We start from the raw sequence: 22,670 nt of genomic DNA on the forward strand, positions 1-22,670 counted from the left end.
AGTTAACTGCCCATCACCACTTTTTAGTCATACTTACTGAACGGGCACATTTTTTGGGGGGACTGCTAGAAAGTCCATCCAGTTGCCCATGTTCACCCAGAAATCCTGTTACTTGATCCAAGAAAGAAGATACGTCTAACTGGTGCCACTCTACTAGCTTCTGACCTAAAGATTAAAAACCAGGATATAGAAATAAAATCAACACTCTTTCTGAATTCTCACTAAGTATTTCTTTCAGCATATACATAATTAAAATTTACTGGGAACATATCTCCACCCAACACCAGCTTAAGTTACATAGTGTCTTCATAACCTAGGGGATACATTAATTATAACCAAACTCAGAGATTCCCAGCCATCATGATGGAGGAACTACTTTATCTACTGATATCATTTATTGCCATTTAGGAAGAAGAGATTCAGAGAAAGCAATACCTATATAAAACTCAATCAGTTAATAATAAACCCAGCTCTACCCTCTGCTTCTTTGGTGGGATTACAACCAGTACCTGAACAATCTTAACATTTTAGTGACCTAACGGGATTCCTTACACATCATAAGGAAGATAAACAGTTATTCTTTGAAAGAACAGAACTGCCCAAATATAAAATACTACCATCTCCCAAAGTTGCTGGAAACATATTCCCTAAATACACACATCAATAGATGTTTAAATAATTCTAAAGAGCATGAACAAGAACCCTTCAACTAAATTACTACAAACAATTTTGAAACTGGACCCAGTTGAGTATTAAAGATTATTTAGGTAACTGAAAGTTAAATAATAGGTTAAAGACCATAAGCTGAAATAACCCTTACCTGTCCGTGGATCCAAGATGGAAACATAGGGGAAATCCCCTAGCTTATAAAACTGTATGTATCTCTGACCTTCCTCACTGTCATGATAAACCTGTTAAATCATTGATATTAAAAAAAAAAAATCAGCCTCTTAAAAAAGTACTAGCTATATCCTTGTTATATACCAACAGAAATTAAAGAGAAAATGAAGGCCACCTAGTGTGAATTCCCTCCACTTCCTGCCCTCAGTCACTTCTGAAACTTACATAAATATAGCAATCCATTCTTCCTCCTTTCCCAGTTCAAAGAGGTATTGCTCTTCCTTTTCAAGTTATCTGTCTACCTATTTCATTCCTGACTCTCAACCACATATATCTTAATAAATCACAATATATTAAGATTATAAGCTCAAGTGCATAGCATACTGCTAGGCAAAGAGATGCTCAATCAACAGTCGCTGAATAAAAGGTTACCATTCAGAAAAAAATTTACTGAATTTAGGGGCCTGTAAAACATGAACAGGCAAATTACTAACATTAATAGCATGTCTTACAGTGGGGAAAAGATTAAGTTCATTCAGAAGTATTTATTTTATAAACAAAATTTTTTTGGCTGTGCCACACAGCATACAGAATCTTAGTTCCCTGACCAGGGATCAAACCCGTGCCCCCTGTGGAAGCACAGAGTCCTAACCACTGGACTGCCAGGGAATTCCCTATAATTTTTCATAATATAAACAACTGGAGCACAATCATCTACCCTTAGCTTGCTAATTTATGTAAAAAGAAACCAGAGCCAGTAAGACTAAGTGACAAGTTTAAGGACATACAATTAAAGACTATCAAACTCAAGCTAAACTCCACATCTTAGTCAAATGTTTTTTGATTACTTCAAGATCTTCTACAGTGCCCACTATCAATTACAGTAGCCACTAGAACATGTGCTACTAAAGCATTTGAAATGTGACTAGTCCTAACAGCTGTACTGAAAGTGTAAAATACATACCAGATCCTGAAGGCTTAACGCCAAAAAAAAAAAAAAATCAAAACACCTCATCAATATTTTAATATTAGTTTTATATTACAGATACTGATTTTTAAAATACATTAAAATCAATTGCCTGTTTCTTTTGACCTTTTTAAATGTGGCTACTAGAAAATTTTAAATCACATTACATTTCTATTGAACGGTACAGCTGCACACTCTAGCAAGACGTTCAAACTCTTCTGAGATAGGAATACTATATGGTTTACACGGCTTGGTTCCTTTTTTCCTCCTTCCCTTCATTGTTGCCCTTTCACTTATCCTTACTATTTCAGCCATTATGGGTGGTTTTACTTCTTCATATGTCAAAATTTAACTCAGTTATGAATTTTTTCCAGTTTATAACCCAATTCCTCTTCCCCGACATCCCATGTACCAAAGTAAAACACTACAAAATTTTTAATTAACTCTCCCCACCTGCCAGAAAATGAAATGTTCTCGGATAATATTCTTCACAGCTTCATTGCTCCATACGTCACGGTTGAGGCACTGGCATGCAAAGTCTTGTACATTCTGAATGTTTATCATCAGCCACTTATTCTGCATCTGGCCACACTCTTTGGCCTGTAAGAGTAAAGTTACATAACAATTGTGAGAAACATTTTCTACTTGGTAACTGGTATGTTTCAGAATTCAGAAGCTGTCCTTCTTCCATATAAATACTAAGTTTTTTTCCCCAAGTATGGCATCTATAGCTTTCAGTCTAAACATTAATTACAGGCCTCCCTGGTGGTTCAGTGGTTAAGAATCCACCTGCCAACGCAGGGGACACTGGTTCACGCCCTGATCCAGGAAGATCCCACATGCCGCGAAGCAACTAAGCCTGCAAGCCACAACTACTGAGCCCACGTGCCAAAACTACTGAAGCCTGCACACCTAGAGCCCGTGCTCCACGAGAAGCCACCACAATGAGAAGCCCACGCACTGCAACAAAGAGTAGCCCCCGCTCGCTGCAACTACAGAAAGCCCACGCGCAGCAACGAAGACCCAAAGCAGCCAAAAATAAAATAAATAAAATTAAAAAAATTTTAAAAACCATTAATTAATTATTTTGCTTATATGTATATAGTTATACTGTCCATTTGCAAGCATTTTTCAAATTTAAATGAACTGTTTTCCTTTTATTCACTGTTATTTATTATAGTAGCTGGATTTTTATTGTACATGTAAACATCTTTACCTGAAAAAGATTCCACAAACAAGGGCAACAAGTCACATAATTCTATTGTGCTGTCAATCCCTATCCACACATATATCTCTCCTTTTTAATAGTTGTAACTAGTATGTGCATATTAGTTTATGTTGTTTTATTTTCTTCAACATCATTTTCTATAAACATTTCCAAATATATTCATCTCAATTATTAGGCATGTGGTATTTCATAGAATCACTCTAAATCTTTCAGTAAAAGCTGCTGAGGATTTTTTCTCTCAGGGTTGTTTCCCTAGGAGTGTATTTCAAAATTGAGATTACAGATCAAAGAATGTTTCAGAATAATCTCCAAAAGACTCCCCAATTTATAGCACAAATATCAATCATGAATGAGTGAGTGTGCACTTTCTTTTTTGCCTCACATTTCCTCATCACCATAATGACCTAAGAAATATTGCTTAACTGGAAAAGAATGGCAGAAAAGCAAATGAACAAATGCTACCTCAAACCTTTGCACAGAAACAATGAAATGAAAGCCACAGTTTTGAATAATTTTGTCCTGGAACAATATTTTTTTCCAAATCAGTTTGACATGGGAAAATCTTAAGAATCAATTAACTCAGGTTAACAACAACTGAAGAACATACATCATTTTCGAGGTACTGGAGAATACAAGACTATCTTTTGTTTTATAACAAAGTTTACACAATGTTACAAAAATTGTTATCCTATTTTTCTGTACAAATCCCCCACAGAAAATAATTTTATAATATTCATTACTGATTCCACAGGTGAAAACCCAAGTTCTAAAAGGAAGTAGCCCTATATTGAGCCAGAAAGCTACAATTAACTGGTCAAAAGCTTATCTTATTTTTATTTTTATTTTATTTTATTTTTTTGTGGTATGTGGGCCTCTCACTGTTCTGGCCTCTCCCGTTGCGGAGCACAGGCTCCAGACGCGCAGGCTCAATGGCCATGGCTCACGGGCCCAGCCGCTCCGCGGCATGTGGGATCTTTCCAGACCAGGGCACGAACCCGCGTCCCCTGCATCGGCAGGCGGACTCTCAACCACTGCGCCACCAGGGAAGCCCTTATCTTATTTTTAAGTATACAAATTTAATAAAATAACTCTCTGCTTCTAGAAAGTAATAGTATTCCAGTTAATTCCTTGCCTATAGTAAGCACATAGATTTGATAAATGGGAGATAAATGAGTAATTATATTGCTTTAACTGAAGAAAAAGTATTTGAGAACAAAGAAGAAAAATAACACACTCTAGAGAGACAGATTGAAGAGTACATAATCCCTATAATAAAGTAAATTTATTAAGTCTGCCTCAACTACAACACTGACCAAAAAAAAGTATAACGAACTTCCCTGCTGGTCCCATGGCTAATACTCCATACTCCCAATGCAGGGGGCCCAGGTTCGATTCCTGGGCAGGGAACTAGATCCCACATGCCACAACTAAAGATCCTGCAAGCCGCAACTAAAGATCCCGCATGCCACCACAATGATCCCACATGCCGCAACTAAGACCCGGTGCAGCCAAATAAATAAATAAATATTTTTTAAAAAGTATAACACTGAAAAATAATAAAAATCCAGAATTCAAAAACAATGGAGACTCATTTGTTATTGTTTTTAAAAATTCACTTATTCACATTCACACTTTCATTCATTCAGATTCCTTCATTTGACAAATATTTGAGGATCTACCATGTTTCAGGTACAGTTATAGATGCTGGATTTATAGCAGTTACCAAAACAAAAATCCCTGCCTTCATGAAGTTTACATTGGGAGAAACCCTATACAAGCAAAAGAAACTGGAAGATGTTGTTAAGAAAGTACTCCTAATATAAATCAAAACTACAATGAGGTACCGCTCACACCAGTCAAAATGGCCACATTAAAAAATCTACGAATCTGGAGAGGGTGTAGAGAAAAGGGAACCCTCCTACACTGTTGGTGGGAAGGTAAACTGGTGCAGCCACTATGGAAGACAGTATGTAGGCTCCTTAAAAAACTAAAAATAGAGCTACCATATGATCCAGCAATCCCACTCCCAGGCATATATCCCAATAAAACTATAATTCAAAAAGATATATGCACCCGTATGTTCATAGTAGCACTATTCACAATAGCCAAGACATGGAAACAAGTTAAATGTCCATCAACAGGTGAATGGATAAAGAAGATGTGGTACATATACACAATGGAATACTACTCAGCCATAAAAAAGAACGAAATAATGCCATTTACAGCAACATGGATGCAACAACAGATTATCATACTAAGTGAAGTAAGTCCGATAGAGAAAGACAAATACCATATGATATCACTTATATGTGGAATCTAAAATATGACACAAATGACCTAATCTAGGAAACAGGAACAGGCTCACAGACATAGAGAACATACTTGTAGTTGACAAGGGGGAGAGGGGGTGAGGGAGGAATGGACTGGGAGTTTGGGATTAACAGATGCAAACTATTATATATAGAATGGATAAACAATAAGGTCCTACTGTATAGCACAGGGAACTATATTCAATATACTATGATAAACCATAATAGAAAAGAATATGAAAAAGAATGTAAAAAATATGTATAACTGAATCACTTTGCTGTACAGCAGAAACTAACACATTATAAATCAACTATACTTCAATTAAGTAAATTAAAAAAAAGAAGAAATTACTTCTAGAAAGAAGGGCCCCATAAAAGACACAAATTTCATGCAAAGCAGCAATGTCTGGAGGGAACATAAGAGAATCTTATATAATCTCACTAAGTATACCAGTTACATGAGTCAAGGATGAGAGGTGAGAGTGGGCCATGGGACAAATGATGAAACTTTCCTCTTGGAATTCATTAGGTTGTTCTGAATCAATATTCAAAAGCCATTACAGAGAAACCCAAGAGCAAGTGTGGCTATACCAAATAGAGAGGTATGTGACAGGGTCTATCTGTGATAATGGGAGAACAGTGAGAGACTAACATCTCTCCCAGATGAGGAAAGTATGAAAAGAGGATACTGAGGAAAAAATAATTTGCTTGAATAAATATATATGCATAAAGTCAAAAAGGAAATATATTAAAATATGCACAATACTTCCTTATGTAAATGGAAACTACTATTATTTTTCCTTGCTGGTTTTTTTCTATAATTTTTGCCTAATTTGAATAAAAATATAAGCTATGTATAAAGTTTATTTAGGAAAAACTTTATCTTATGTATTTTGTTACTGAATCCGTTCTTTACATTTTAACTAAAATGTTTTAACTTGCATTTATAGCAAGTACTTTTTTTTTTTTTTGCGGTACGCAGGACTCTCACTGTTGTGGCCTCTCCCGTTGCGGAGCACAGGCTCTGGAAGCGCAGGCTCAGTGGCCATGGCTCACGGGCCCAGCCGCTCCACGGCATGTGGGATCCTCCCAGACCGGGGCACGAACCTGTGTCCCCTGCATCGGCAGGTGGATGCTCAACCACTGTGCCACCAGGGAAGCCCCTATAGCAAGTACTTTTGAAATTAACAAAGTACTCTTAGTAGGACTAGGTCCATGTGCAATTGAATGGCAATTTTTATATTTTATATTTATTTTTTATAAATTTATTTTATTTATTTATTATTGGCTGCATTTCCTCTTTGTTGCTGCACGCGGGCTTTCTCTAGTTGCAGCGAGCGGGGGCTACTCTTCGTTGTGGTGCACAGCCTTCTCATTAAGGTGGCTTCTCTTGTTGCGGACCACAAGTTCTAGGCCCACAGGCTTCAGTAGTTGTGGCTTGCAGGCTCTAGAGTGCAGGCTCAGTAGTTGTGGAGCATGGGCTTAGTTGTTCCGTGGCATGTGGGATCTTCCCGGACCAGGGCTTGAACCTGCATCCCCTGCACTGGCAGGTGGATTCTTAACCACTGCACCACCAGGGAAGCCCTGAATGGCAATTTTAACAAATAAACATGTATTTCTTATGAAAATAAGGAATATTATGGAAATTGTTCTCATTATTTCTGTACAATATACTCTAGATTATGTCACTCAATCATTTAACAAAGATTTAATGAGGGGCAACGGTGTGCCTGACACCCCTCTATGCACTGTGAATACACAACAATAAATAAAACAAAATCCCTGTGTTCATGGAACTTACATGCTAATGGGAAAGAAGAAAACCTAAGAAATATTCCCTTGCCCGGGTCAGATTATTCACCCTAGTCCCTTGCTCACTCAGCTCCAGCTACACTGGTTTCCTTGGCTGTACCAGAAATATGCCCAAGCTCTTTCCAACACCAGTGCCTTTACACTTAACTGTTTTTCTGCTCTTCCCTAAGACCCTTCTATGGCTTAGATTCCCTCACTTCTTTCAGGTTTCTACTCAAATCTCATTCTTTCAGAAATATACCCTCATCTTCCAATCTGAATCAGTCCTCTCTCATCACAATTATAAAAGTGTGTGAAACCTATGAAATCAACCTTGCTTTTCATTTGCCTATACGAGCACATGCACCTTAATATCCCCAAACAGAATAGTCCTCTCTTTGTCCTTCCCTTATTCTATTTTATTCTTTCTCCCAGCAACTACTGTAACCTGAAATTTCTCTGTGTGTCAAACACATACATAAAAAATATATATACATATATATACACTAAATATGTTATATAGGTATTATTTTTTATTTGTTGCTGGTCTGTTTCTCCCTCTAGATTATAAATTTTTTGATGGCAAAGGACTTTGTATAATTTGTTTACCACAACCTCCCCGTGGCAGAAACTGCTTATAGGTAACAAATACCCATTTTCCCCTTCTCCTTAATAGAATCTCCAAAGAAAAAGAAATAAAAGGAATACAAATTGGAAAAGAAGAAGTAAAACTGTCACTGTTTGCAGATGACATGATACTATACATAGAGAATCCTAAAGATGCCACCAGAAAACTACTAGAGCTAATCAATGAATTTGGTAAAGCTGCAGGATACAAAATTAATGCACAAAAATCTCTTGCATTCCTACACACTAATGATGAAAAATCTGAAAGAGAAATTAAGGAAACACTCCCATTTACCATTGCAACAAAAAGAATCAAAGACCTAGGAATAAACCTACCTAGGGAGACAAAAGACCTGTATGCAGAAAACTATCAGACACTGATGAAAGAAATTAAAGATGATACCAACAGATGGAGAGGTATACCATGTTCTTGCATTGGAAGAATCAATATTGTGAAAATGACTATACTACCCAAAGCAATCTGCAGATTCAATGCAATCCCTATCAAATTACCAATGGCATTTTTTACAGAACTAGAATAAAAATTCTTAAAATTTGTATGGAGACACAAAAGACCCCGAATAGCCAAAGCAGTCTTGAGGGAAAAAAACGGAGCTGGAGGAATCAGACTCCCTGACTTCAGACTATACTATAAAGCTACAGTAATCAAGATAATATGGTACTGGCACAAAAACAGAAATACAGATCAATGGAACAAGATAGAAAGCCCAGAGATAAACCCATGCACCTATGGTCAACTAATCTATGACAAAGGAGGCAAGGATATACAATGGAGAAAAGACAGTCTCTTCTATAAGTGGTGCTGGGAAAACTGGACAGCTACATGTAGAAGAATGAAATTAGAACACTCCCTAACACCATACACAAAAATAAACTCAAAATGGATTAGAGACCTAAATGGAAGACCAGATACTATAAAACTCTTAGAGGAAAACATCGGAAGAACACTCTTTGACATAAATCACAGCAAGATCTTTTTTGATCCACCTCCTAGAGTAATGGAAATAAAAGCAAAAATAAACAAATGGGACCTAATGAAACTTGAAAGCTTTTGCACAGCAAAGGAAACCATAAACAAGATGAAAAGACAACCCTCAGAATTGGACAAAATATTTGCAAATGCATCAAAAGACAAAGGATTAATCTCCAAAATATCTAAACAGCTCATACAGCTCAATATTAAAAAAACAAACAAGCCAATCCAAAAATGGGCAGAAGACCTAAATACACATTTCTCCAAAGAAGACATACAGATGGCCAAGAAGCACATGAAAAGCTGCTCAACATCACTAATTATTAGAGAAATGCAAATCAAAACTACAATGAGGTATCACCTCACACCAGTTAGAACGGGCATCATCAGAAAATCTACAAACAACAAATGCTGGAGAGGGTGTGGAGAAAAGGGAACCCTCTTGCTCTGTTGGTGGGAATGTAAATTGATACAGCCACTATGGAGAAGAGTATGGAGGTTCCTTAAAAAACTACAAATAGAACTACCATATGACCCAGCAATCCCACTACTGGGCATATACCCAGAGAAAACCACATTTCAAAAAGACACATGCACCCCAATGTTCACTGCAGCACTATTTACAATAGCCAGGTCATGGAAGCAACCTAAAGGCCCATTGACAGATGAATGGATGAAGAAGATGTGGTACATATATACAATGGAATATTACTCAGCATAAAAAGGAATGAAATTGGGTCATTTGTTGAGACATGGATGGATCTAGATACTGTCATACAGAGTGAAGTAAGTCAGAAAGAGAAAAACAAATATCGTATATTAACGCATATATGTGGAACCTAGAAAAATGGTACAGATGAACTGGTTTGCAGGGCAGAAAATGAGATGTAGAGAACAAACGTATGGACACAAAGCAGGGAAAGCGGTGGGGGGTGGTGGTGGTGGTGTGATGAATTGGGTGATTGGGACTGACATGTATATACTGATGTGTATAAAATGGGTGACTAATAAGAACCTGCTGTATAAAAAAATAAATAAAATTTAAAAAAAAATAGAATCTCCGATATTCAGCTAAGCATCTTGATTTCCTAGTGTGCTTTGCAACTAGGTGTGGCCACATTGCTAAGTTCTGCTACCAAGTCCAAGCTTGCTCTGCTCGCTGCACGACAGGCCAATAAACCCAGAGCTGAGGTGTTGAGGCAAGGGACTCTATTCGGAAAGCTGGTGGACCATGAGGGTGGCAGACTAGTGTCTCAAAAGAACCACCTTACCAGGTTTGGATGCCAGTTTCTTTTATAGAACAGAAGGGGGGAGGAGATGAGGAAGTAAAGTAAAAGAGCCGTTCAGTTTTGCAAATATCCCCTGGAACGGCCAGCCCTGGGGAGGGGATGTGTTCATTTCTTCTTTCTTGCAGCCATCCACGGGTGGACAGGGTTAGGATGCTTCCCTGAACAAAGGCACTTTGGTTTAACTTTCAGAGGGGCAGGGTTCCTGGAGGCAGGCCATTATATATAGACAGTATCCTTTTAGTGAACAAAAGCAGCAGAAAGCAACGGTTAAAGTAAAATAAACAGATTCAACATGTAGTCAGATTTGGCTCTTCCCTGTTACAGTTCTGGTCAATGGAATGTGAGAAGTGATATGTATTACCTCTAGGTTGTGCCTTTAAAGGGAAAAGGTGTACCCTTCTCAGTCACTCCCTTCCTTCATGCTAACTGAAAAGCAAACATGGTAGTAAGCCACCTTGAATCATGTAGACAAGGGCAAGCAAGACCTAGCAGAATAGGACAAAGTAACTGCATTCCTAATAACTTCATAGAGCAGAACCATCCTAACAGCATGGACTTCTATCTTGTTTAAGTTAATGTTTGTTTTATTCCTGGTCTCTCTCACACATAGTTAAATCTTTATCCCAATACACATAATCCCGATCCACTAGAAGAAGACCTTGCAACAGGAGGCCTCGCTAAATATTTACTGAATGAACAAGTGAATTAATCAGTCTCTCATCTGGTTAGCATGAGCCAGAACCCTTGAACATGGTCTACCTCTAGTTACATTAAGAAATAAGGAAGTCTATGAGCTTCCCTGGTGGCACAGTGGTTAAGAATCCACCTGCCAATGCAGGGGACATGGGTTCGAGCCCTGGTCTGGGAAGATCCCACATGCCGCGGAGCAACTAAGCCCATGTGCCACAACTACTGAGCCTGCGCTCTAGAGCCTGTGAGCCACAACTACTGAGCCCATGTGCCACAACTACTGAAGCCCGTGCACCTAGAGCCGTGCTCCACAACAAGAAGCCACTGCACCGCAACAAAGATTAGCCCCTGCGTGCAGCAACGAAGACCCAATGCAGCCAAAAATAAAATTAATTTAATTTAATTTAAAAAAAAAAGAAAGAAAGAAAGAAGGAAGTCCAGTTTCTACACCTATAAAACTGTGGCTCAGATCTACATCGAATTCAAACCTGTGGGTACTGCCTGAGCAGCCAGACTATTCTTTTAATTTTTAATATTCACCTCTCTAAGTTTCAGTGAACTTAATTTTGCATATTACTTCCCTAATTTCTATAAAACTAATGGATATATCATTAGTCATAATGAAATGCCTACTTTTTCTGGGAATGTTTATATCATTTAAAGGCTTGCAAATGATAAAGTTGAGTGTTATCAATGAAAAAAATGAAGATTGTTGAAAACATAGGTCACAAAATTCAAAGAAAAAAGGTGACACAACTTAACAAAATGAATCAAACTTCAGATGACAGTATCAAAAAAGATCCACATTTTCCCTTCATAACAAGCAGCAGAGTAACTGCTTTTTATGAGCCCAAAGTGACAAAATTAAATCAAGCTCAGAGTTAGTTAGTTAAGCCCCAGAGCAACACGGAAGCTAATGAAACTAGAAAGCACATCAAAACAAACTCAGATCCGTTTTGTCTTACATATTGTGCTATTCTGTCCATGGTTATATTATCACCAGAACAGTAGAAAGGACAGGCAGTTACCATGTTAAAGATCATGAACGAAAGATGAAGAAAACTGAGGAGACATCTAACCTGACATCTTTGAGCTGATAAATGAACACCAGACTCCCTGAACTTTATTTACACAACAAAAAGAAACACATTTAAGCAAATCTCCATCATCTGGATTTTGTTACACGCGGCCAAACACTTTCAGGTTTTACAATTCAGAAAATTAAAGAATTCAGAAAGAAACAGCTTACAGTTAAATTTCTTAACCTAAAGATTTCATTTAGGCTAGTTTAAGAGTATGTCTAAGGACAAAATTTTTTTTAAAAAACAATCAAAATTCACTTCTAAATATGTAGCTACTAAAGTCATTTTTACAGTTATTGTTTGGCCTACTTTATCCTAACAGAAAAGACTTACCTGAAATTTCAGTGATTTACATCTACAGAAATGCTCCTCTGATTCAAAAGAGAGTTAACATGATAGTCAACACACAAAAGCAAGTTGTTTGAACACTTCAACAGAAGAATATTTAAAATCCTAACTAAACGCATTCATTTAGCAAATACCGTGTTCCTATTAAATGCTAGAGACTAGGTCCCACGGATCACCAAAATAAAAAGAAACATGGTTCCCCTGCCCTCAATAAGCTTATAATTTAGCAGACAATCATATAAACCTGCTCCGGAAAGTTTTCCTTTGGCTTCAGCTAAATTAAAACAAGAACTAAGGGAGAACGTACTCCACAACCATAGAGATATTCTTTTAAAACACACTAGGATCCTCATAAAAATATGGGTAAAAGATACCTACAAACAACTCACAAATGGCCAAAACACACACACACAATATTCTCAGTAGTAAGTAGTAATTAAAAATATATAAACTTTTTTTTTTTTTTTTTTTTTTTGCAGTATGCGGGCCTCTCACTGTTGTGGCCTCTCCTGTTGCGGAGCACAGGCTCCGGACGCGCAGGCCCGGCGGCCATAGCTCATGGGCCCAGCCGCTCTGTGACATGCGGGATCTTCCCGGACCGGGCACGAACCCATGTCCCCTGCATCGGCAGGCGGACTCTCAACCACTGCGCCACCGGGGAAGCCCAAAAATATATAAACTTTTAAGAAATATAAATCAATGTAATCTTCTAGGTATCTCATACTTACTAAGATGCCAATTCTCTATATGCTGAAAACTTTTTTTTGCTCTTAGAAAGGAAGACACAACTAAAAATGCAAAAAGATTCATAGCTCAGGCTTAGAATCTCCAACAACTTACTGTTTCAAAGCTGCCTTTATGCATCAAATCAATGGGTGGCCGGAATAGATCTGCAAGGGTAGTTAGTTTCTTATCTATTGCTCCTCCATTTCTTAATTCCTGTTCTTGCCGAACTGCAACACAGGAGGATGAGAAAGTTTCAATTAGCCATAAAATAAGTCATGAATCTTGCATTAAAAAAAAAAATGTATCAGTTGCAAGAACTAACGAACAATGTGCTTGACCTCAAATGCAAATGCAAAGATCTAAGGCTGACCCTGAAAAAAAATACAAAGTCAGGTGGGGAGGGAGTCTTAAGACTTGGTGCTCTCTATCCAAAAGTAAGGATAAAAGTGGAAATTATGTAAGTCACTTATTCAAAATATTTCCTTCACATACTCAAAACTAACTTTAGCACAGAAGAAAACTTTCATCTTCATTTATCTGTTTCTGAAACTCATCCTAATTTATCTAGCTACATTCTAGTTGTTTCTAGCTACATTCCCAATCTTGAAAGATTATGGCAGTGAGAGAGAATGACTACTGCTATCATCTTCTCCTGGAGGGGCACAGGATTCCCTGGATGACCTGAGTCAGCCTGGATTCCACGTCAACTCTCAAGTTACAAGACCTATCTGTGCTTCAATGAGCTCATTATAAATTATTACAAAATCAAATGTGGTTCAAGAGTTTCTCATATATTCTCTAAACATAACTGTCTTTTCTCTAGGATTCCATTGCTAAATCAGTATTAAGTCCACTAAAAGGAGAAGACCAAGACTCTCATTCTTATTCAACAGAAAGATATAAACCTATTCCAAACAACTGTTGCCACAATGTTAATAGTGCCTGCTTTGGGTAGTATGGCCTTTTCTTCTTCTATTTTCCAATCCCTACAATAACCATTTTCATTGTGGTCATTCCTTTAACTGACATATATCAGGATCCTGAGGAAAATCAGTTTTTTATTTTATTATAGTCGGCATTTAAGTGCTCATTCAGAAACAGATTAAGTTTGTAAATTACCATATTTCTCACATTATATCCATCTCTCTTATTCTTCTATAACCAAGTAGATTAGAATCTGGAAAAATTCAGCTCAAGGGGGAGTTAATAGCAATCACAGACTGAATTCATAATTTAGTTTTTAAATAAGATGATGAATCCTCAAAGTTATTAGGCCTAATATTAATCATCTTCTTAAGAAAAAAAATTATATAAAACAAACTAGGATCTTGACCTGAAGGGGAGTGTGTGGGTGCTTTTCCACCTTGCGGTTTTAATCTGTGGGAGAGGAGACAGGGGAGAAAGACAATGAGAGAGGGAGAGGGAGGGAAAAAGAGATGATAAACTGGTTCATAGATACTTACTAGTTTCAGTTTGGAAATCCCGGAAACCATCAAATATTGAACGTGCAGGCCGTCGTCTTTTAGGAGCTATAGGAGGAAAAAATAGAATTGATACAAAAAGTTAAACATTAATTTTGTAACAATTCTAAAAATGTCCTTATCTATAGCAATTTCTTATTTTAAGACACTCAGGTTCATAATGGTGCCGTCCTTCAAAATATAAAATACTTTAAAAACCTTCAAGGCATTCATATATAATTAACCATCTTGAGCCCAATCATATTTTACAAAAAAGAAAATTAAGGCCCAGTTAAAAAACTTGGCCAAACTTGTGTAAAAAGATAGGAAGAAAGATTTTGAGGATGACTTCCCATGGCGATGAAGCTACATACATGCTGCAAATGCATAATTCAGGTTAGCCTAAATGATCTGCCTACCCTTTAGTATAATACTTGAGTAAGTTCTAAACCATAATATTTAAGAACTACCTCTTAGTAAGTGGATACACATGCAGAATTATAAACACCAAAAAACTGTAATTTCCGAAGAAAAATTTTTCCTACAGTTAACAGAAAAATGAACAGAACCAACGTCCTTTGATACCCTTGTACAGCATCTATTACCCAGTCCTCAAGTATTGTACAGATAAAGCTGAAAAAGCAATCATCAAAACATTATCTTCCTGTATGTTCTTAAACATAAAAATTTTACCAGGTCTTAAATGGGAAAAGAATCTGTAAAAGAATAGATGTATGTATATGTATAACTGAATTACTTTGCTGTACACCTGAAACTAACAAAACATTGTAAACCAACTACACTCCAATTAAAAAAAAAGTTATCAGGTCATTTAATATACATTACAGTAAATAAGGACATTTAATGATTCTTTCAACATGGGTAACAGTTATTCAGTTGGTTTATGGCAAGCCCCACGAGCACTGCCAGCATGTAACCAGAACAATGCTACACATTAACAGATGATGATTACATAGTAAGATTAGACAGAAACTATAAAAGTCTCTCATCCCATGTCAAAGCATCTTTCCCAACAGCCTGTGTTTGCCATTATATAGGGTAATTCTTTTAATCTAAGAACTACTGAGTAAAAAACAAAACAAAAAAATAACAAAAGAATGCAGAACCATATGTTAAAAAAATTCCACATTTGTTTAAAGCATTATCAGGTCAGTATATCATTTATGCACATATGTGTATCAGTATTTATATTAAAGAATCACAATATTATCTCTAGGAAAAGGAAATTTGGTAAAAATCAGAGACTTCCATATTTTAGCTTTGTACTGAATTTCAAATTTGAATTGAATTTTACATATAAATTGTTTTATTTAAATAAATTATTATATAAATTATTAATTTTAAATTTTATTATTTAAACTTATAAAATTTAAATACTGCATTATTTTTCCTCCCTCCCTTTATAAACAAGAAGCAAGAAATGTTATTCTTTTCAATGTTGGAACTATTTTTAATCAAGAGTCAAGAGTTCCTATCTTAAATGTACATGTTTCTAGCAGCAATAATATTAACTGCTCAAATAATGCTTTCTTAAAACTCATTATCAGATATTATTTAACCATAACAATTAAGAAAGTAAGGTTATCTTAGGATAAGACATAAAATAGCTGCCTAAGAAAGCATATTATTATTGGGGAGGTAGTACATAGTACATAAAAGGTACTTTTCTTCTACTTTTAAACTGCCAAAGGCAGGCCAGTCAATATTCTACATTCGTCACACACACACACACACACACACACACACACACACACACACACGCACACTCACTCTCTCTCTATCTCTCTCTCTCTCTCTCTCTCTCACTCTCTCTCACTCCCCGCCCCCAACCCCCCACCAATTTAGCCCTTCTCTATTATACACTTGATCTCCTGGAGATTCATACTAGCTCCTCTTATTGCTAGCTTTCCAACCACTCTCTTTTATTTCTTGGGCTCGTGACCTGCTCCCGTTTGTTTCCCCCTTATATATCCTAAGTCTAACCAAGAATCTCTCCTCAAGCCACAACACCTCTAGCTCTAGGATCATTATTACTCCTGCCTGCCTCTTCAATATGTGGTTTCCTCACTCTTCCAAATCATATGCTATAAGTAAACATCAGTCCTCTGTACTCTCACTCCACTGCTCACGTAACAGGAGTGCTGGTCACTGAGGTCAAAGAGACTAAACTACAAAGAGCTAAAAGAGATTCAAAAAGGAGCTTCATAGTCAGAATAGGGGAGGAACAGAGAACAAAATTTAATGAGCAGAGCAGCACTGTTTCACATTTTCACAAATCTCTGTTAATAACTGGTGTAAGAGAAGACACCTGAATTTTTATATCTGCTTCTGCATTCAATCTGCTGCTATTCCTTTAGTTCATGTATATGAAGAAAATTAAAATTCAATTTCACACAGACATGTAGTTGTAAAAGGGAAGAGTATTTTTATAGTGTTTTAAGATAATTGTGAACATTCTCCCCTGCTACTACACCAAAGCTCAACCAGTGGTAATTTCTTAAAGGTTGGTTGCAACATGGAATCTGAAATCTGATCAATGAACTTTTCATACTCTGCTCCATTAAAATCCATTGGTCTTATGTGGTAGGCCGGCTCTGTGGTGGCCCCTGATTATCCCTATCTCCCGGGATTCATAACCTGTGTGTGAACATCTTGAGTACGGGCAGGATCAAACAGAATGTGGCAGAGGTGATGCGATGTCACTTCCAACAGTTAGGTTACAAAAGGATAGTGGCTGGACCTCTAGTGGTGCAACCTGTTAGCGCACGGTACCTATACAAAAAGATGGTGGCTTCCATCCATCCTGGGCTGCCCTCTCTGGCTCTCTCATTTGCTCTGCAGTAAGGAACTGATGTCTCCAGCCAACCAGCAGCCACGTGAGTAAACTTAGATCTTCCTCTAGTCACGCTCTGAGATGATTGTAGCCCTGGCTGACACCTTGATTATACCCTGTGAGAGACCCTAAACAGAGGCGCCCAACTAAGCCACACCTGGATTCCTGACCCACAGAAATGGTGATATAACAAATGTTTGTTGTTTCAGGAAGCTAAATTTTGAAGCGATTTGTTAAACAGCAATAGATATCTAATCTATATTGCGTACACAGATACTTACATATAGATCCGAATAGATCTTTCACCCATGCACAATTTTGTAATATTGTGCTTTGGTCATTTGAAAATACTTGTTCACTGAGTTATGCAAATATTCCAAATACTGACCATTTCATCATACGATATTAAAAAAAAATCACCATCTGTTAATGTCACTGCTAACCTCATCAAAAAGCCTTTAAGTACTGGGAAGCTATCAAGCTCACAATCATGCACATAAACTTTCTAAAATTCTAAGTTCTGCCTGAAAGCCTTTTTTCTTTTCTTAAATCACTGGCAACAAATAATGTCAGTTGTTTGCCTTGAAGCAGTTAACAGGCTTTGTTCACATTCAAGAAAATGTCGGCCAAATGTTTAAGTCTAAATAACTATAGTTTGTCAGTAATCTTTCAAGAAAAATAATGTTCCATAAAAAAAGCAGCTAGTTTTGCTTTCAATTCAAACAACTGTACAAGTGTTTCACCTTAAAGTAACCAGAGTACTTCAGTATGCAGAAGTGCTTTATGCACACATCCTATTTCATCAAACAGAATAGTTTAAAAATGTGGATCAAGATCAAATGAAATTAATTTTTATTGCTTTGGCTTTTTTTTTTTTTTAAACTGCAAGCGTGTGTCAGTGAAGAATTCAACAAATAGTAGCAGTTTGGTGCCACTGTCCTGATTCAATTAAGATGCAGCAGTATGACCCATCACTACTTCTGAATTATCAGCCCAAATGTCAACACAGTGAAAAAAGCAAATAACTTGTTAGTATTATTATGAAAACAGTTTTGATCTTACAGACCCACTGAAAGGGCATCAGGGACTCCCAGACCACACTTTGAGAATCACACTTTAAATCAATACTATCCCAGGGACTTCCCTGGTGGTCCAGTGGTTAAGACTCCGCTCTCCCAATGCAGGGGACCTGGGTTCGATCCCTGGTCAGGGAACTAAGATCCCACATACCACTACTAGAGAGCCCGCACGCCACAACTAATAAGCCCACATGCTCTAGAGCCTGCACGCCACACGAAGACCCAACGCAGCCAAAATTATTTATTTATTTATTTATTTAAAAATTGATACTATCCCAAAGAAGAAAATAGTTCTCCAAAAACCTTTTCAAAGTTATAATAAGGTCTAATAATGAAAGTTAGGACTGACTCCCTAACTATATAAAGTCATTCTCACCCCCCTCACCAAACCAGATGTAGAAGGAAGAAAGTGGAGTTTCAAATGGGAACTCTTTTGCCTCTGTTAAACAGTAAAATAGCACAGAATCCATTTGCTGTAGTCTTCCCCACTCAAAGATCTTGCCTTTATTCCTTGCAATAAAGGAAAGATAAAGCTTCCAAGGGCATTCCTCAGCTCCAAAATCTATAACATTTATATGAAAAAAAAAAAACATGAACAATGCTTTATTACCTCTGGTATATTAAAGGCACAATGACTAGCTAAATTGAACAGTTCAGAAAGCACACATTATATTTCAATATTCAGACCTTATTGTTTTCTTCCTCCCATCTTTATTTCTGAATCTGGAAAGTATATTCTTTATTCCTTTCTACAGTAAACTCCAAAGCTCCCAAGTTAAAAATCAATCTTAAAACTCTCAACTAAGTTGCTTTTTCAAATCAAAAGATATGGTTTATGTAATTTTCTTCATCCTTTTCTTACAATTTATTTCTTCTTTAGTTTACCTATGAAACTTTTTATAGGCCTATTTCTCTGCACTGCTGTTCTCAATATATACAATATACATTTCTATGTCTCTGTCTACCCAACCAAATCATAACTTCATCGGCTGGGGGGTCTTTTTGTTTTTTTAATTTTTTTTTTTTTTTTGCCCATGCTGCATGACATGCGGGATCTTAGTTCCCCACCCAGGGATTGAACCCGTGCCCACTGCACTGGAAATGCAGAGTCTTAACCACTGGACCACCAGGGAAGTCCCCTATCTTCTGTTTTTTAATATACCTGTTAATGCCTAAAATATCTGGCTCACAAAAGGTAAATATTAAAATAAAACTATGCTTATTAAAATAAAACTATAAATTTTCTTTAAATTTGATTAAATGTTCCATTTTCTACTATCTTCTCTATGCACCCCAGATTGATATCACTGTTTTTTGCATGGATTAGGGATTACTTCCTCCTTTTTTCAATACAAGAACAGCACTTCTAGAAATTAAAAAAGAGTGAAGGTACAGCATATCAAGACAGTAAGGATATGGCAGTCAAGTGGGTACCCAAAAAACAAAAAATAATCAGTCTTTTATCTAATGATAGATTTGTTTCCATTTTAAGGCAGCAGTTCCTTTTGCTTATTCTCCTCCTTTTGGCGTTCTGCAACAACTATCAACTTTTTAATCTGGCTCCCTCCTCGGAAAGAGCCAACTGTGCAACTTTCCTGAGGGAGTACAGAATTACAAGATAAGAATCAACTCTACTTGAAGTAACAATCTCTGAGCAAGCCTTCATATCTTTTGATAGCTTCATTAAAATCCTGAAGACAACAATAAAGTCAAATAAAGCTAAGGAAAAAAGGTAAACTTACCACCAAATAAAGGTTCTGGTTCCACCAATATTTCCTGCTTTTGAGGAATTGGGGCACGGACTTCCTCTCTATTAAAAAAAAAAAAAAAGTGGGAAAATATCCAAGTGAAAACTGTTTTCTGCTACCTATTCTTACTGTAACTATTGTGAACACATTCAAATTAACAAATAAAATGAACAACAGATATAGTGACTTTTAGGAACCACATTAAATTATGATAAATGACTGTCAGATGATTTCCATATAGAGATGAACTGGAATAAAGTACCTGGCATAGATATTGCAAATGGGTTTATAAAGAAAGAGAACAAACAGAAAAATAAAAAATATTTCTCCTCTAAGTTCCCTGCCCTAAATTCTTTAGAAAAAAAAAGATAGGAAATTTACAAACACACACACACACACACACACACACACACAATTCAGGTAAAAAATTAATGGAAAATATGAGCTTAATAAAAGCAATATTACCTCAACACTACATCAAATAATAGATAATTAAATCACAAATATATTCAAATAAGCTTAAACAAGCAGTTAATTTTATGCTACTTATGAAGTTGGCTAACAAAGGTAGTACCCTTGGATTATTTATTAAATAGACACTAACATATATAAAACAGAAAAAATACTCCTTTAGAAGCCTAAAAACTCTTCAAAGTTTACCTCCAGAGGGTTTACTAATAATCCATCTCTTCTAGTGAACAATACTCATTTAAAATATGCTGTAAAAATGGTGTATATCCCTTTATATATCAGTTTAATTATTTTAGTTTTAACTCAAATACGAAACTCTGCTGATAAACGCTCATAGCAAGAAAGATTAAGTTTCAAATTTAATATGCTCCCCTTATAATAAATATTAATTTATGTTAGGCCTAATGTTTTTCATTCAGGTGTTTCTAATAGTAATAACTGAGCTTAAGGTCCTGTTTTTGACACCTAAAAGTTGAAACTTCAAAACATACTTTATTTAATACGGTATCAATACTCATTTGTCAACAAAAACTAACATCCTGTAATCAAAGAACAACTAGTTAAACAAAGAAATCTACAATAAGCCAAATGAGTGAAGAATAAAGGATAATTCAAAATTATGTTAAGCACTCTTTCCTACTGGATTTCAGTCACTGCTCACACACAGAACTGCAATACTCTAAAGAAACAGACAATGTGTCTCTAAGAGGACGCTCTATTAAATCTCTTTCACCAAAGAGAAATAGGCCATTATCCTAGCAAAACTAAAAACTTCAAACACATCTTTTACCTGAATAGATCTTTCCATTATTGGTATAATTCACCTTACTCTGTGTGTGTGTGTGTGTGTGTGTACAAAGTTATCTCAATCTAAAGCAATTTAATTACTCAAGAAACAAGCCTTAATCTGATGAAATACATCAATTAGGGTGATGGCTTAATTAGTAGTCCCTATACAGAAAGACTTGATTACTACATATTTGAGGTCATCTATTCCAAGACTGCTAGCTACCCAACAAAATGGAAGAATGGAACAGAAGGTGAACTGTAAAGAAAGAAAACTATAGTTTAGGAAGTAGGTGCCACTATCAAATGTTAATCAATTAGTAATACAAATAATCTAAGTCAAATTATAATGTAATTCAGCAGGAAAAGACATTCATTAATCAAAACTATTTTTAAGTACAATTAAGAAAACTTGGGGCAGTGAGGACTGATATGTCCCCCCAAATCAGCTATGAATGCCTGTTATTCAAGTGAATGTAAACTAAATCATGTTTTCATATTGATTTCCATTAAAGATTTGAGTTATGTTGGTGGAGATTGGGCTATCAAACTTGAAATACACAGCCAACATCGATAGGAAAAAACTTATATAAAATATAAATAATAACCTCTAGAGTTCACACTTTGTGGGGAAACAATATTACTCTAGAATTTGAAACTAGATAAAAAAAAAAAGAGGCAATCATGTCCTGAATGTTTATTTAGCTTTTTAAATCTAATTTAGTAAAAATAAAATCCATGTTTTTGCCTATTCCTATTTAAGGGGATTCTTCTTATTTAGTATCTCATGTTGTAAACACTAAAGAATTATAAATGGCTATGAGTATTAAAATCTCATTTAAGGATCTTTGAAATTTTGACTAAAAAATCAATGTTTTTCATTTGAGTAGCATTCATCTCTAATATTTTCCAAAGACTACTGGAATTTTGCTTAACAGATATTCATTTCAAACTCTCATTGGTATCAAATGTAAAGGGCAGAAAACACCAAATGTATTTATCATCTGTTACTATTCTCTATATATTACAGTTCTACATGCTGAATGTGCCTCTAAAGATTAACGACATGTAGCTATTTAAGGCATAAATTTTCTTCAAAAATTTTTTCATGACAACTCAAAACTTTCCTGGGACAATGTAGGAAATCCAGAATTGGGAAATCTGAGCTTTATTGGACTTTCCTTCTATATCTGCTACTTAATTGCGGTATAGCTTGGGGAAATGGCTATCTTTCTGCTTCCTCTGTAAAATGTGGATAATAATGCCAGCCTATAGGGTTCTTCTGAGGATTAAATAACAGACTTGACAGTGCTGTAAAGAACTTAAAGCATATAAGTATAAAAATTTTCACCTGACACTTTCAGATGCTTTCAACTTTTAA

The 22,670-nt window shown here is 36.2% G+C and overlaps 1 protein-coding gene across 4 annotated transcripts in view; it reads right to left on the reverse strand.

The window, feature by feature from the left end:
- Nucleotides 1-22,670, reverse strand: part of UBXN7 (UBX domain protein 7) — a gene marked incomplete at its 5' end in the record, with an annotated part of 69,396 nt that overhangs the window by 25,930 nt on the left and 20,796 nt on the right. For 3 of the 4 annotated variants that reach the window (XM_082624865.1, XM_082624867.1, XM_082624866.1), the window contains 6 exons: nucleotides 38-165; nucleotides 821-911; nucleotides 2,261-2,407; nucleotides 13,006-13,118; nucleotides 14,355-14,420; nucleotides 20,027-20,094. In XM_082624865.1, the coding sequence (XP_082480991.1) occupies nucleotides 38-165; nucleotides 821-911; nucleotides 2,261-2,407; nucleotides 13,006-13,118; nucleotides 14,355-14,420; nucleotides 20,027-20,094 (613 nt within the window). The remainder of the gene's footprint in view (nucleotides 1-37; nucleotides 166-820; nucleotides 912-2,260; nucleotides 2,408-13,005; nucleotides 13,119-14,354; nucleotides 14,421-20,026; nucleotides 20,095-22,670) is intronic. The other variant, XM_082624868.1, reaches the window with a different exon arrangement.

This window comes from Mesoplodon mirus, assembly GCF_964341445.2.
Source record: "Mesoplodon mirus genome assembly, chromosome: 6".
In the NCBI taxonomy this organism is placed as follows: Eukaryota; Metazoa; Chordata; class Mammalia; order Artiodactyla; family Ziphiidae; genus Mesoplodon; species Mesoplodon mirus.